General features: G+C 33.0%; 2 protein-coding genes across 3 annotated transcripts; both read left to right on the top strand.

Annotated features, from left to right (window-relative positions):
* Positions 1-830: 830 nt before the first annotated feature.
* On the top strand, positions 831-7,917 carry LOC113872442 (AT-hook motif nuclear-localized protein 1-like). Its single transcript, XM_027509991.1, has 6 exons — positions 831-918; positions 1,008-1,669; positions 3,548-3,615; positions 4,196-4,327; positions 5,393-5,554; positions 5,866-7,917. Exons 2-6 carry the CDS (start codon positions 1,327-1,329, stop codon positions 6,157-6,159), a joined length of 999 nt encoding a protein of 332 aa, XP_027365792.1. The 5' UTR covers positions 831-918; positions 1,008-1,326; the 3' UTR covers positions 6,160-7,917.
* A 1,751-nt stretch (positions 7,918-9,668) lies between these two features.
* Positions 9,669-15,022, top strand: LOC113872108 (uncharacterized protein At2g17340-like). Of its 2 annotated transcripts, XM_027509381.1 has the most exons (14): positions 9,720-9,933; positions 10,406-10,577; positions 10,891-10,917; positions 11,486-11,551; positions 11,800-11,866; positions 12,045-12,113; positions 12,455-12,595; positions 13,210-13,338; positions 13,446-13,532; positions 13,923-13,997; positions 14,074-14,151; positions 14,261-14,338; positions 14,571-14,633; positions 14,731-14,805. In XM_027509381.1, the coding sequence occupies exons 1-14, from the start codon at positions 9,819-9,821 to the stop codon at positions 14,803-14,805; spliced, it is 1,242 nt and encodes a 413-aa protein (XP_027365182.1). In that variant the 5' UTR covers positions 9,720-9,818. The 2 variants fall into 2 exon arrangements, with proteins under 2 accessions (XP_027365183.1, XP_027365182.1); XM_027509382.1 differs by lacking the exon at positions 10,891-10,917 and having other exon boundaries at positions 9,669-9,933; positions 14,731-15,022.
* Positions 15,023-16,510: the final 1,488 nt, after the last annotated feature.

Here is a 16,510-nt window from a genome sequence, read left to right as displayed (position 1 = left end):
TAAATACGCTAGATCTTTTTGTTTTCTTGGGTAGGATACATTACCAGTACAAGTAGCAGAGTTTAAAAAACCTCGTATTGTAACTGACCCATAATAGCAGTGGCTTTATAGCACCCCAGAATTCAAAAAGATACAAACAGCACATATTTTGAACATCATAATAAAATTTTGAAAGATACTTACCAAACCTCAATAAATTTTTCTGAGAAACATGATATTGTCTCTCTGTCTTTTTTCTTTGTTTTATTTTTGTTTATTTCTGATACAGAAGGAAAAGTGGTTATATAGGAAACGGTCCTTTTTGGTCAACAGAAGCTGTAAATGAGGAGGAGAAAGCGGGGAAAAGATGAAGCAGAAGAGCATGCGTTTACAGTGGCACTTGCAGTAGATTCACCAATCCAAGAGGGCATTTCAAAATTTCATTTTTTTTCCTTTTAAATTCATCAATATGAGTTTCTTGGTCAACTTTAATTTAATTTAACTGAAAAGACAAAGAACTTGTCAGTAGTTGAGAAAATGTAATGGCTCCTATCTTAGCTTTACAGCTTTGAATATTTTTTTTAAGAAAAGCTTTAAATAAATAAATGCCGGTTTTATATAAAAAAAGCCAATTTCTTTCCTTTTCAAAAATTGTACATATTTTTTTAATGCATTCAAATTAAGTATCTGCATTCACAGTCATTTATTAAATCACCTTTATTAAATTTCCAAGACGGACGTGAACCAATTTCTTAACCAAAATTTATACTTTGAATTTTACAATTAAAATATTAATTCATAATTAAATTCCCAATATTTAATTACTTTATTTTAAGATTTTTTAATTTTCCAATTTTTTTATCAACTTTATTTATTTACTCCACCTTTTCCTGCAAAACCCTAAATTCACGAATCACTCTGGAGAATTTATGAAACAGAGTTTGTATTTTTCTCCTTAATTGTAGAATTTTTTTTCTCAAAATTCTGTGTTAATTTCGAAGCTTTCTGTGTTTTCTGCAATGGTGCAGATTTGAGCTTACAGCACTGCGATTTTCTCGGAGGCCAAGCTCAACTGCTCCAATTCAACTTCGGGGGTTTCATCTTTTCACCATTTCATACAATAAAGTTTCTAATTTTGAAGTTTCCTGCGAGATTGTAAAATTTTCCTGCTCTCAAATCCGCTTTCTCTTAATCAAATAGCATTTCCCCCCCTTTTATAAAGTTCCTATTTTTTTAATATTTTTTTTGGGCGATTGGGTGTGTAAGCGTTGGAATCTTCAATGGGAATGGTTTAAGCAGCGTATTGAGGTTTTGGGGTATCTTAGTTTTCTCTTGATTCGCATAAAAATGGAAGAAAGAGGGAATTTTAGTATTGGGCATGCGGTGGTGGGTGATGAAGCCCCAGAGAGCTTCCACGTGGCCCCCAGAATTGAGAACAACTTGGACTTTACCCGGACCACGGTGCCAGCGCCGTCGCCGGCGACGGAGGTGAAGAAGAAGAGAGGGAGGCCTAGAAAGTATGGACCGGACGGCAAGGTAGTTTTGGGGGCGGTGACGGCGCTTTCACCGATGCCGATTTCTTCGTCGATCCCGTTGACCGAGTTTTCTGCTTGGAAGCGGGGTAGAGGGAGACCTATTGAATCTATCAAGAAGTCGTCATATAAGTTTGAAGTTGACAGTACAGGAACAGGTATTATATAGTTCTTTGATCTTTTGAATTGGAACCTTTAATGGTGTTTTTAATTTTTTTTGTGTTTTACTGTTACATCTGTTGCCAAGGTTTTATTTTTACTGTTACATTTGCTGTTTTGGAGATATGAGAGAAGGGTTGTCATAATAAATGAGTGAATGCTTCAAATTTGGTGGCTCTTGTCTTTTAGCTCTTTAATGGAGGAGTATTGTTAATGCTTTTGTTTTTGGGTTTTAATTGATTTGGGGTGAATCATTTGGACGGTTAGTTATTTACTCTGATCTGTGTTTTAGTGTGCAGTGAACTTTTTGATTTGATTTTTGCTTTTGAGAGATATCGGGGGTGGGGTGTGAGTGGACCCTTATCTCTGATTCCTTTTCAGATCTGGATGCGAATTGTGAGGTGGATGGTGATATTTGTGGTTGAAAGTGAGGTTGGTTTTTTCTTTCAGGTAGCATATGGTGCTCTTTATTTTCCTATATGAGGAGAAGAAGAGGATTGCATTATCTGACCATGACAATTTTTAGAGTTAATGAAGGGACCGCCTATTTAGTAGGTTGAAGTCCAATAGTTTGTTAAGTTGATGTGCCACCCTTGAACTTGTCTAAAGTCTAAACTATTTATTATTTTTAGCAGCTTCTAACTGCCTTGTTGAATATTGGCATGATTTGAAAAATTTGCATAATAGGAATTTTGGTCGGAAATATTTTCAAAAAAGTTGAAGTTGTCCATTGAAGGATGTTGGGAGTGGCTTCTTAAAATGATAGTATCCATTTATATAACATTTAAATTCAATGAAATAATTTCTAAGTTCATGAGGGCATTTGTGGTCTCCTTGGGTATGTTTGGATGGAGGAGGATTACTGAAGGTTTTATGTGGACCTTCCCATGCATGGAAGTTCTATAAAAGGAAAGTTAGGAAATAAGGGATTTTCATTCAAACTTTTTAAACTATTCCTTATTCATTTTTCTTGAACATTAAAATATTCTTGATTTTGGAGAATTTTAAACATTGTAATAAATGGGAAATAAAAATAAAAATAAAAATCATTACTTAATCCCCCATTCTCTTCCTTTTTCCTTTATTTATTTTTTGGTTTCTGTCTCTGCTGACATTAAAAAATACTCCTATGTGCTGGATATATTTCCACAAGGGAACATGTGAACAAGACTTCCATATCTGAACAGATGGCTTATGAATTGATTGAGGTTTGGCTCTCTTTGTCTTTAAGGGATCTGAAGGAAGTTTAGAATGCCATAATGGACTTGATTAGTTAAGCAGAATTCTAGTGTTGGAATCAGGGTTACAGGTTATATATTGTGTGCATACTGGATAGATGTGATTTCTACCATATTTTGGCATAGCAGGGGTTTAGAATTTCTTAAACAACACATGGAAGGGAAGAACCTTCGCCGGCTTGACTAGAAAGACAGAAAATTTCGGGGGTAGTGATGAATCCAAAATTAGGATTTTAATAGGGTATTTTATGTGGCTATTTCTCCACCGTGTAATATTTTAATGTGTGAGGTTGAGTTTGCTGTTCATTGTTCAATTACTATATGAATGAGGTGGACTAGAGACATAGATGTGGCTTGTTGAATGCATCTTCTGCTTCTGATCACAGTGCAAAACATGCTTTATTCATTGTTTTTTCTTATGAAAGCCTTTTGGTTAGAATTATTCCTCTAAATGTACCTTATTCTTCCATAACTTATTTTCTGTAATTTCATGATTTGCTTTTATGAGGAACTAATTGTTGCAATTTCTTTCTTTTCTTTTTTGAATTATGAAGAACATTTCTCTCTGGACTCATGTTAATATTTTTGTTATTTCTTTCCCTCTTCATCTATTCATCTTGCCAAATATGTATTTTATAGGTGAGGGAATTGCATACTCAGTTGGTGCCAATTTCACACCACATGTGCTCACTGTAAATGCTGGCGAGGTATTTTGTTCATTTCCTTCTAGGTTTATATGCTGAAGTTAATTAGAATATAGTTTTAATACAGTTAATTTTTGTGTATGTGAATGCCATATATGGTGGAAATACGAAGGCCAGTTGTTTTGCTTACACTTCAAATGCCATTTTCATTAAAACAATCTTTTGATGAAACAAAATATTTTATACATAAAATGTAATAACTTAAGAACATGTAATATTCTTATTTCTGTCAATGTCGAAATTCCACATTTGATTCTCTACTGTATGTGTTCATTGCTTGTTCCTTTAATAGTGTTTATTTCTTGTGCTAACATATAATTTTCCTTATGATTAAATCAATTTGTCGGCCTTAGTAATAATTATAGGGAATTAGGATATCCAATTAGATAAAATTATATGATTCACCTGATAGTTGTAACAGAATTGGCTAATTTCTTAAAATAAAATGCTGGCCCAACTCACAAGGATGTGAGCTTCATTTGGTTGGCACAACTACTATTGACTAAGTTGTTGTTTGTTATTTCATTATTGCTTTGCAGTCTGCTTATTTTTGTATTTGTGATTTTCTTATGGTCTATCTCAGGACGTTACCATGAAGATTATGTCCTTCTCTCAACAAGGATCACGTGCTATATGCATTCTCTCTGCAACTGGCACGATTTCAAATGTTACACTTCGTCAACCAACTTCTTGTGGGGGTACTTTAACATATGAGGTGAGTTTGATTTTATTTCATAGGCACAGAAAGAAAATGAATTCAGGCATTTGTTTCTCAGATAATGTTTACTTATCATTAAGTTAGTCGCATAATATATGACACTGGTCACTAGTGCACTTGTTTTATGTGCAGCTCTGTCTATCTGGCATTGCATGTATGATGTTAGATATGATTATGAAGTGTTAATTTTTATTCAAGTTAATTGTTCCCTAATAGTGAAGGCTTGTTTATTTGCTGAGTTTTACTACTCTAGAAAGAAGTGCACAGTTAGATGATATTAAGAGGAAATGGATGTATCAAATTTGGATTGTTTGAATTTAGTGCACAAGGATAATAACCTATATTATGCGGTTAAACTTCTCTTGCAGAATTATCTGAAACTGCTGATTCTATTTAGTTACATTAATTAGGTCATCAGCTAATTGGTTACTATGTCAATCTTGTTATTAACAAACTTTGAAATGACACTTGTAGAAGGATTATTGTAACTGTTCTTGCTTTTCAAATGCAAATTCTAGATTTGAGATGCTGTTTTGTTTTTATATATTCATAATTCTAGCTGAATTATTTTAGTTTGAATTACTCTTATAGCTCAACACTATTAACTTAGTGTTTGGCATCTTTGATTTATGAAAACTGTGGATAAATCCCTTATACTGTGTTTTTTGATCCAAATAGCTCAGATGTTCATTCTCTTAAATCCAACAAGACATGCTAACTTATAACTAAACACACAATTAGGTTAATATGTTTTCATGCTTGTCTCGTCTCAAATACCACTTAGGATCTCACTTTGTGCTTCACCAACTAATGTCTCTTTGCATGTTATACTTGTGGAGAATGAAGACTAATTATATATAGTTTCAGGATAAAACTTCCCTTGCTTTTGGAATCAGAGATTTGACACATGGTTAATTCACTAACTTCCTCTACAAACATAACTGATCCTTCCTTGCCATTTATTGTCTAACATCAAACTGATCATGGATATATCATCCAATTTCAAGTTATGGCCTTCTCAAATAAATTAAATATGCTCACATTTAATTGTTTTTTTTACAGGGACGGTTTGAGATTCTTTCGTTGTCTGGTTCCTTTATGCCAACAGAGAATGGAGTTACAAGAAGCAGATCTGGTGGGATGAGTGTCTCTTTGGCTGGTCCAGATGGTCGAGTAATGGGGGGTGGACTTGCTGGTTTGTTGGTAGCTGCTGGTCCTGTGCAGGTAAACCTTATGCTGTACATGAAGGGATATTTGATAAATATTCAAGAACCTTATCAAAATTGCTAATATAACATTTCATAACCTTTGTAAGAAAACAAGATAATAGTATGTCTGGTTGTTCAAATTATTCCCATTATCTTAAAGCAATTTTTAGCTTTATAGGTTAGATGACCAATGCTCTTGGAATTATATTTATGCTATATCACATACCCCCAAAAATAGGAATAGAAACTGAAGACATGCTATGAAGAACAAAATTTCTGTATGAAGGACATTTCAGTAGTCTCTTCTCTCACTATCTTCTGCATCAGGTTGTGGTGGGCAGTTTTCTTCCTGGTCATCAGTTGGAGCATAAACCCAAGAAGCAGAGAGTGGAGCATATATCAACTATTACTACTACGCCTATTAATCTCCTCACTAGTGAGGAAATAAAAGTCAGTTTTGGTGGTGTAAAGCCTATCATGACACCTGCTGCTTTTCAAGAAGAGAATATTGCTTCTTTTAACAATGTTCAAGATTCTAGGAACTCATCTGCTGATGATAAAGATCCTTTACCTGAAAAGGAGTCTAACCTGAGCCAATCAAATGCTGAGGCTGCATGCTAAATATGTTCCTGTGAATTATTTGATATTATGCAGAGTCAACCTCATTTAGACTCACTCATGCTTGACTCATAGCTGACAATTAACCTACAAAGACAACTCTGATAGTCAAATGAGTGTCACACGATGGTTTTGACGCAAAAGTTGCAATCTTTGGGTTTAGGTGTTAGTTGGCAAATCTATTTGTTAGGTTTCCATGTCTCCGTTCTACAGATGTATCTTTAATATTGTTTACTCATTGTTGTAGCAAATTAGATGTAGGATATATGCTGTGTCTTTTTTTTTTTTTTCCTTATTTGTATTCTATATGGATGTTACAAATGTGAGTGGATGCGAGTGTTTCTGAACTGTGATTCAATATTATTTTGTTGTGAAAGAAGAAATTGCATCTCAGTCTTTTAGGCTTGCTTTCTTTTGGTACTATGAGTCTTTGCTCAAAATTATCTCCAGGACACGGGAACTAATAGATATCTCCAATCCCTTGAAATTATTTTGCCAAACACTTTAGATTTTGGTCAAGTAAAAAATGCACAAGATTATGATTATTGTTTAGTTTATGATAATTGAAAAGATGCATAAGGGATTGATGCAGAGATTATATGTCTTCAATCTTATCAAACAACTCTAGAATGTTTTAACCAGCACCTATTATGCCTACCTAATTGTGTTCAATACCCAAATTTTAACTCTAGGGTGGGTGTATCAATTTTGAATTTGTTTCTAAATTTTAGCCATGCACAAGACTATTGGAAGTTTGATGTTCTTCATCTTGTATACATATTTTCTTGTCATACAATTGTGGTAATATATAAGTAATTATCTGTCTTTTATCTCGATCTTTTTTTTTTTCCTAAACTAATCTTAATTGAGACCAAAATATAGCCTAAAATATCACAGCTTCCAGTTAATCATGATATTTACACGACCAAATAAACTTTAGGATCATTTCATTTAAAATTGTTTTCACAAACGCTTTAATATGAATTGATTTTAAAGTATCAAATTGTCTAAAACATTGATTTTTCCATATATAAATTTATTGTATTAGAATAGCAACAGTTTCGCTGCATTTCTTGCAGTTTACCATATCTTGCGCTTTATGATGGTCTACCCCGTTTCAACATCTTTTCCACATATGCTGCTTCGTAGCATGCATTTATGCGTCTTACTTTTTTCTCCTTATCCATGTGACTCAGAACTTAGCAAGAATTTAGTTCCAAAACACTCAAGAAAGAGTAAATTTCAGTCAGAACTCAGAACCATGGAAAATCAGTACTCACTTCTAATCTAAATACCTTGTTTTAAGATACTAAATTCAAGGATACAACAAAACTTAAAATATAATTTTACAAATGTTTCAAGAATGAGGGAAATAGCCCCACAAACAGGTAAATCTCAACATCCTCATTCCAACAGTTCCTTAGTATTGGAGTCCCATAGCAAACTAGATGTGCTCAAATATTCTTCTTTCCATCCTTCATTAACTCTCTCTATAAACTCTTCCACTCTTTTCCTGAGCTCATCATCTTCCTCATTGTAGCAATCATCATTACTTTCAGTTTCAATTTGATCCACTTCCACTCCTTCCTGGGATTGTAGAGATAATGTGTTTTGGTTGACTAAACACTTGGAATTTGCTCCTTGTATGCCTGTGTTTGTGGGCATGGACAAAGAAGTTTCACTTCCTTGATCAAAACTCAGCTTAGGCTTCAAGTCCACTAGGATAATGACTATGATCAAATTGCAGAAGCAGAAAATGAAAGCATAGCTAGAAGCTGCGTTAGTGATGTACTTCATCACAGAATCTAACATGGTTATGAACATGAAAAGTAAGGAGGAGACTGAAGAGTGAGAAGGTGGTGGCTTGTGTTAGATGCTGCTTGTTGATTTGAAGTCTATTTAAAGTCCTGTTTGGATAGATGCAAACGTGGACAGAACCTTCTTTTTTGTAGCAAATTTTAAGGAGCTGATGTGTGAATGATATCAGACCAGACAGTACAATATTCTTTTGTGTGACAATTGATGTAAAAATGTCTTCATAAAATCAATCAGAAGTCTATTGTACAACCTCAGATGCAACTTTCTTAATTGCTCATAGGCACAGCCTTCTATGTCATTAACTTGACTTCAGCCACCAAAATTTGTACGCACTATGCAGAATTCATTTTCTCTCTCTGGATTATTTCCCTTATTGTCTTATTTTTCATTTTTTTTATCATGAATTTTCTTAATTTCAGTCCTTGAAATATATATAAAAAAAAATTTAATAAAATTTTGCTATTATTAATTACTTATCTTCAATTCTCAATACGAGATTAACATATTCATGTTTTTCGTTAATAATCATGGGCAGTTGGGGTTAAAAGAAAATACTCCAGATGGATTATGATTTTCTGGGGTGGTTGAACATTTTGAGAATTAGGACTATGGCCCACTGAAAGCGACAAAGGACCAAAGTAACTAAGCGATTTGGCCGTTGGCAAATTGTTTCGTTGTTTGATTGAAAAATATACAACTGATGTTCACAGCTTGTCTATTATTGTTCATATATTACTCTATCTGTGAGCCTTATGTCTTTATTTTGCAATTCATCATCTTCACAACTAACCACAATAGGAGGAAAATGGATCCTCTTAGTGACACTATAGCTGAAGAATTTTTTTTTTTCATTGAAATAACTATTTTGTCTATTTGAATGATTATTTTAAAAACATAAAAGTCAGATTTTAACACTTCATTATGTCAAATTTTTTTACAATTAAGAGAATTTTGATCCCAACAATAGAAGTAGACGATCCGACAAAGAAGAAAAGGAACAGATTAAGTCTTGAAGGGAATGTGAGATCAATCTTACATGGAAAAATGGGTATCCGATGTTAGAAAACACATGAAAAGTGGAAATTTTTCAAAGGTAAGAAGACAAAAAGTAGCGCACATGCGTAGAAATAAAATGAGATGTTTAACCAATCGGAACATTCCATGTAAGGTACCACTCCATTCGTAAAATTGTTACAAATTTTAATTCGAACAAATAAGCATTTCTAATATTTAAATTGATTGAAATTAAGTCTCAAAATATTTATCGTGCGATTGCATCAACGGATAATGCTGAATGCTACACTTAAATGCAACTATTTTTTGTTAGAAACTCGATTAATTGGTGGCTAAAATATACAGGTAAGTTTATTATTGCCTGGTTATGTTTTTCTTTTTTAATACCTTTTTGGCTAAGATCAATTGGTTAGGTTTTTCTTTACCCATCTCAACACATAAGTTGCATTATTACGATTAAAATGAGACTCCACCATTTCATTTTGTATTTTTTTTTTCATTTTTGGCGTAATAAATCAATGAAAAATTTCTGGCTTTTCTGATGGATTATCCTATCCACCAGATTCTCTCAGACGGTGGACAGGTTTTAGCCTGAAAATGTCAAATTAACGTACACCAGAAAAATGTTTGCACGCCATTTCTTAGCAAAATTAAAAGAACAAAGGGAAATGATGAAGAACATAAAGAGAACCCAAGAATCCCAATTCAAGAAACCAAACCAACCCACAAGAACCAAAGTTAACCACATGCATGTACAATAGTATGCCTTGCCTAACATATGAAACTTCCCAACACTACCACTCTCTGTAACAAGGTCATTAACAGCTTCAATGGGGATTGTATCACCAACTCTAGCCACTTGGTATCCTTCATCTACCTCCTTCCACCTCTCAACCAAGGCTAAAACCTTGTCCCATGCCACGTGCATCAATCAACTTCAATTCAGTAGGTAACCCTACCTCGGAAAATTAATAATGCTACTACCACGAACTTTACATATATATAAAATGAGAAAAACATATGAAAAGTGCGGCTAAGCCTAAAAGTATTGTTGTAACTAAGGTAAAAAAAGAAGAAGAGAGAATGTTTGGTTTTGCATTAAAATATATATAAATTTATGTTTATTTTAACTTTGCACTTATAACTTTTAGATTAAATTTACGTTTACAGATACTTTTAATGTGTTTGAAAAAAAACACACGTACTATTTTGTAGGAAATGCCAGCAAACTAACACAAAAATTTATTACAACGTACTATTTTAGATTATGTACATGTTTACTAGGACTCAGTACGTTAAAAGATGTGTTTGTTTGTTTGTTTGTTGTTGAACTTGTCTGGGCGAGGCACAAAAGAAGGGTGAGTGAGTGGCCATTAGCATTGCATCGTTTCCTCAAAGTTGAACTCATTTGTTTCAGAAGCAACAATGGAGAGTAGATCACATATGGTGCCATTGCCGTTGTTGATGAACAGTGGGAATTACACAGCATGCACCATTCCTTGGAGGTTACCTTCTGATGATCCACGCGTCCCCACTCCCACCGAGCTTTCTTGGATTAATCTCCTACTCAATGTTATCCCCTCCTTCAAGTATGTTATCCTTTTTCCTATTCACAAACAAAAATGGATGTGGTTCAAATTTATTCATTTCACTCATTACTTACCTTTATCCTTAGAAAAAAATGTAAAGAACAAAATTCGGCGTGATTCATAAAAAATAGACAATGCAAGTCCTTTTTTTAAAAAAATTAAAAGATATATATTTATTATGTGGTTCAGAATTCTTTTTCAGTAGGACAAGTGGTGCACAGCCCCCAATAACATTTTTCTCCAATGTGGAGTAAAAAACTTCTTCGGAGTACTGGGTTTGTGGGTAACTTTTGCATTCTGGTGCTTTTGGAAGGTTGCTACCTTCAAGAGCAATTGTGTGGTTGGTAAACATTTACCAATGGTATTGGTATCATAGTCATCTATATTTCTAAATGGACATGCAAACAGTGAAGTTATAATAATGAATGTTCCAATGGATGGGTTTTATTATGGTTTCTGAATCTGTCTATGTATTTTGTGTTAGAGATATAATATGAGAAAGTTTGAGCTTTTGTAATAATTGGTTTTTGCTAGCTGTTAGAGCCTCTGTGATTAAGTGTTCCAAAAGTTTGATGCATTCATTCTTCTAATTACAAAAATAATCAAATTTCATCACTTAGATTGGGCCCAAGCATTGTCCATTCTTCAATTTCAAGGGGCTTTTCCTGAAATAAGAGAAAGAAATAACAAATTTAAGAGTGTTTCCTAACTGAAGTTTAGAAGCACAGTGTAGATGCTGCTCCTAATTAGTAATTATGGAAAATAGAAACAACTTAAGTTAAAAAAACAATACTAATGTAGCAATTACCAGTTTTAGTAAAATGTGATTTTAATATAATTGCAATGCCAGGATTCTATTATTTCGACATTTCTTGTTTACATCAATTTTGTGCATTGATTTGGTACAGGAATCGTGCTGCGAGTGATACTTCTGTTCCTGATGCTGCAAATAAAGCTGAAAAATTTGCTCAAAGGTGGGCTTTTACTGCTTATCTGTTAATTTTTTGTACGCTTTGAGAGGTTTGTTGCATGTCAGAGACTTAGGCTTTTTAATAACATCAGCACACTTGTGCAAATTAGAAAGGCATGAGCACGACCTTACTTGTGGATCTTTATCCTCCTCTTGTTATATTTATGTAATATCTTAATTCAAATTGTTATCAATACGGGGGTATTGTTAATTTCAAGATTGCACTTTTTATTGACTCGTTGCCTGCAAAAGGTATGCAAAAATACTAGATGATTTCAAGAACGACCCTGCAAGTCAAGGGGGGCCTCCAGATATCCTTGTATGTTCTTTAGCTGAAGTTATATGCAATTTTTTCTCAGCAACACCCTTCCCCCTTCTGTGTTTGTCGAATAGCAAACATAAAATGCAGCAGTTTGGTATATGTCTAATTTCTCCTTTTGTGTTTTACCTTTATTTCTCTTTTCTTTGTGTGTGTGTGTGTGTTGGGGGGTTTCTAGCTTCTATGCAAACTTCGTGAGCAAGTCCTTAGAGAACTGGGATTCAGAGATATCTTCAAGAAAGTCAAGGTAAATTTAACTGCATAATCTGGGGTTCTGTATGCTAAATGATAATACCGTTCACCTAAAATGTTAAAGAAAAGCATGTATATATCTGTTATCTGATATTCTGATTAAAGGATTGTAGTAATGTAACATCTTTCAAGAATACTGGGAAATTTAATAGCATTCTTTTCATGATGTTGGCTAGTGGTCTAACTTTTATAAGCCAAAGTTGAAGAAATTTAACATATTAGTTTTCAATTTCAATAAGAGAAGTGGTGGAGTGGTATCATGACTATCAAGTATCAATGAACCTTGTAGTTTACCTTTGCTCAAGATTTGTGATTTTCTCTGATTGAATGTGACAGGATGAAGAGAATGCAAAGGCCATCTCCCTATTTGAGAATGTTGTTCGTCTTAATGACGCCATCGAAGATGAAGGCAAGCGACTTGAGAGTTTAGTTAGAGGGATTTTTTCAGGGAACATATTTGATCTTGGTTCTGCCCATGTAAGCTGATTTTCTGTATGTAATTTTGGTCACTGTTGGTATAATGATATTAGTCAGCAACTATTATCTTGCATGCAGCAACTGCATTATCACATTCATCCTCTGACTTGGCACCTGATTCACTTCATTCATTACATGCCAATAACTAAAACCATGAGTCTTGGCACAAAGTGGACTAGCCTACTTGTTCGTGCAAACATTGGTTTTACTTGATTAATGTTCCATGTGACTGTACCAATCCTTTTATTACTCACTTTCCTATTGTCTGGTTTGGTCTAGTTACTCTCCAATATATCAGCGTACATGGTGTGGCTAATGATGTTTAGAATATGATGATCCTTCACTACGTTCAATTGGCATTTGATAGTACTTGGCAAGTTGTTAGCGGCATTTACCCATTATCTCACCTATCATTTATCTACACAACCATAGGTCGACAATTTGAGTAGAAAACCATATATAGTTCAAACCTTTTTTCAAACTAAATTTATTTGGCTACTTGAAGAAGTTGACAGTGTGTGTTATTTATTACAATCACATGCCACAGTTTGGAGGATTATATAACTAGTTGTAGTTTATATGGGCTACCTTTTTCTCCATTCAATTTCTTGAAGCTTGCAGAGGTTTTCTCTAGGGATGGAATGTCCTTTTTGGCTACTTGTCAAAATCTAGTCCCAAGACCTTGGGTTATTGATGACCTTGACACTTTCAAAATGAAATGGATCAAGAAGTCCTGGAAGAAGGCAAGTGTCGTATGGTTATAGAAATATACAAGTTTGTGGTGCATTTTATGTCTTCTGCCATATTTTGTGCAGAGGTCGTGTCCTAATCAATCCCTTTTTCATGGTAGGTTATCATATTTGTTGATAACTCTGGTGCAGATATCATTTTAGGTATTTTGCCATTTGCAAGAGAGCTCCTTCGGCGTGGAAGTCAGGTTTGCAGACATTTTATTTCTCTTTCAGCTATGTTTTTGGTCTAGCAGTTTAAAACCCATTACTAATTTTTGCCATTTATTGTCTTATGTTTATTTTTGTTTTAAAGTGGAGGAGAGTAGTGAAAGCATTTTTCTTATTGATCACAATAGATCAATGTGTGAAATACTTGGAATTTATTTTGTATTAAAAGGAATTTAGTGGAACGGCAGATTTTGTTAATCTGTTTTAAGTAGTTTGATTAGATCCACTACACTCGTCTTTGTTTTAGGTGTAATAGTTTTTATATTTATCCATTTTGAAGTTTTGTTTGAAATTGAAATTCTTTTTCATGTGCTGTTCTTATTGCTACCTGCTTCAAAATATTTTACATAATCCTATTTTGAACGCAGGTTATATTGGCTGCTAATGACTTACCTTCCATCAATGATGTGACTTACACTGAGCTAGTTGAAATTATATCAATGGTAACAAAAATTAAGTTTGGAAAATTTTTTGCATGACCAAATTCTTTTCCTAGATAACACTGATGTTGATTGCCAGTTAAAGGATGAAGAAGGATGTCTCATGGGTGTCGATACTTCAAATCTTCTAATTGCCAACTCTGGAAATGATTTACCTGTAAGAAAATCAATATATATACACACACACACACACAATTGGTCTATATTGTAAAATCATTGACTTTGATGATGGTAACATGTTTCTTGTTATGTTCAACGGATTGAAGATTATTGATCTTACAAGGGTGTCACAGGAGCTAGCATACCTTGCCAATGATGCAGATCTTGTCATCTTAGAAGGGATGGTAAGTTCTTCCTTATTGATGCTTTCTGTTGGGTTAGACAAATTGCATGCTCATACATTTATCTTCATCATTTTTTGGATTCTTCGTTTCTTCACTACTTGCTCCAAATTCCAATGAGGCCTTCACACTTATCCATTGAGTCTTGTCACAAATTGTTGCTTCATAAATATTCAACATTTTTCACCAAAAGTAAATAAATAAATACTAAGCACTTTCCTATTTCTTTTGACAGGGTCGTGGACTAGAAACAAATCTCTATGCTCAATTTAAATGTGATTCCCTCAAGATTGCTATGGTAAATTTTATCATATTTTTTCACATGCTTCTTAACAAAAGAAAATTTGAATTCTGATGATTCTACTGTTTCTTCTTATTTCTTTTTCTTTCTACAGGTGAAACATCCTGAGGTTGCAGAATTTCTTGGGTCACGTCTGTATGACTGCGTAATCAAATACAATGAAGTTTAAAGCTTATAATTAAGGCTGATTCTTTCCTCTGATGATTGCTAATACTACATTAGTATATGTATGAAATTAGACGAGTTTTTAATGTAAGAGTAGAAGAATTAAATTTTAATCATTAGATTTAATAATAAATAGTTAAGATTAAAATAGCGAGTGATGTGGCATTTTAAAATGATTGTGACCATTAAAAAGCTTTTAATCTTGATTATCTATTTTTGACTGCATGATTAAGATTTACTTCTCTCACTCTTTATATTAAAAATTCTTTTTACTAAGAACGTTCCCCGTATCATTATATACATGGTTGAAATAATATATCCTGAGTTGATTTATCAAAAAATACAATTTTAATTTAATTTAATTTATCCCAACCAATTTAGACTTTTTATTTGGATTGAGTCAAGTTAGGAGGGTTGACGGGTTGGATTGGATTAATAATAACCCATATATTTGATTTCTATATAAACTTGTTATTATCATATTAAAATTTGAAATTCTCAACTCTTTCAATAAACAATTACCTTTTCAAGGATGATCGCATGTCTAGGGTTGGATTGAGCTTAGAAAAAAAAAGAGCCAATTAAATTTGACTAAATTGAGTTGAATAGGATTTACTATTTTTTAAGGATTTTCTAAATTTTTTAACAAACCCAATCTAAATTGATACAATTTAAATTAAGTTGGGTCGCGAGATTTTTGTGCGTGTGTATAACACAAAATATTCAGAAAAGAATTAATATTTAAAACTTAAAAAAAAAGGTCATAATAAAATAAGAAAGAAAAAATCTTTAATAATAAGGTTGTCGAGTTTATAGAATATAAATGCCTAGTCTTATATTTGACCTTGAATTGTAATGATAGGATGATATCTTCCAATAAAACCCAGTTCTTGAAATCAATTTTTTTTATAAAATTGGATTGATTTGATTTACAAATTGAATTGGATCTACAATGACTATATTTCTTTCCATGAGATAATTATGTATTCTAATTAGAAATTAAAAGCCCGTGAAAAGGGTCAAATTTTTAATTTGACTTTTACATCTCAATAAACACAATTTCAACTATATCCATGATAATTATACAAAATTTTCTTTCTTCACAAATGACATTTATCTTGAATTTAACATGTCAATGCATTGTCTCTTTCGAAACTCGTAATAAATGAATCAAATTAAAGGGTATTTAAATTCATTTCTACAAAGAAATTAATGTGAGTTACAAAGCGTTTTATATTCATCATATTTGTTTCCTTTGACTCTGATGGTTCTTTTCTTTCCCAAAAGTGACGGATGCAATCCACATCTGTGCAAAACTAAGCAAACTGAAAAAGATCGAAGACAAACGCTTTACAGTGTGTGTGTGTGTGCACTTTAATAAACAGAATGAGACGTATTCCATAAGAAAATGGATTCGTTTAAATGGCTATGATTAAAGCAAGATTCTACTTTTTCTATTTTAAGATGAAAATTTCTTGCCAAGCTTCAATGTTGCTCTTTAATGCAAAATATGGCAACTCACTTATCCAAAGATTTATGATCTAATTAGCTTTTTCTTAGCAAGTAGGTCTCTTTTTTTCAAAGGCTTTCGCTAAAATGTTGAAATTTAACTTAGTTTATTTAAGAGAATATCAATAATATATATATTGTTATGATTTTTTTTATAGTAATGTCAATTTTTTATTTCTTCAAATTATATATTTATTAAT

The sequence above is a fragment of the Abrus precatorius genome, unplaced genomic scaffold, assembly GCF_003935025.1.
Source record: "Abrus precatorius isolate BTA unplaced genomic scaffold, Abrus_2018 Scaffold7, whole genome shotgun sequence".
NCBI classification, from domain to species: domain Eukaryota; kingdom Viridiplantae; phylum Streptophyta; class Magnoliopsida; order Fabales; family Fabaceae; genus Abrus; species Abrus precatorius.
The sequence above is the reverse complement of the archived record's forward strand: the minus strand, read 5'-3'. Positions and strand labels throughout refer to the sequence as shown.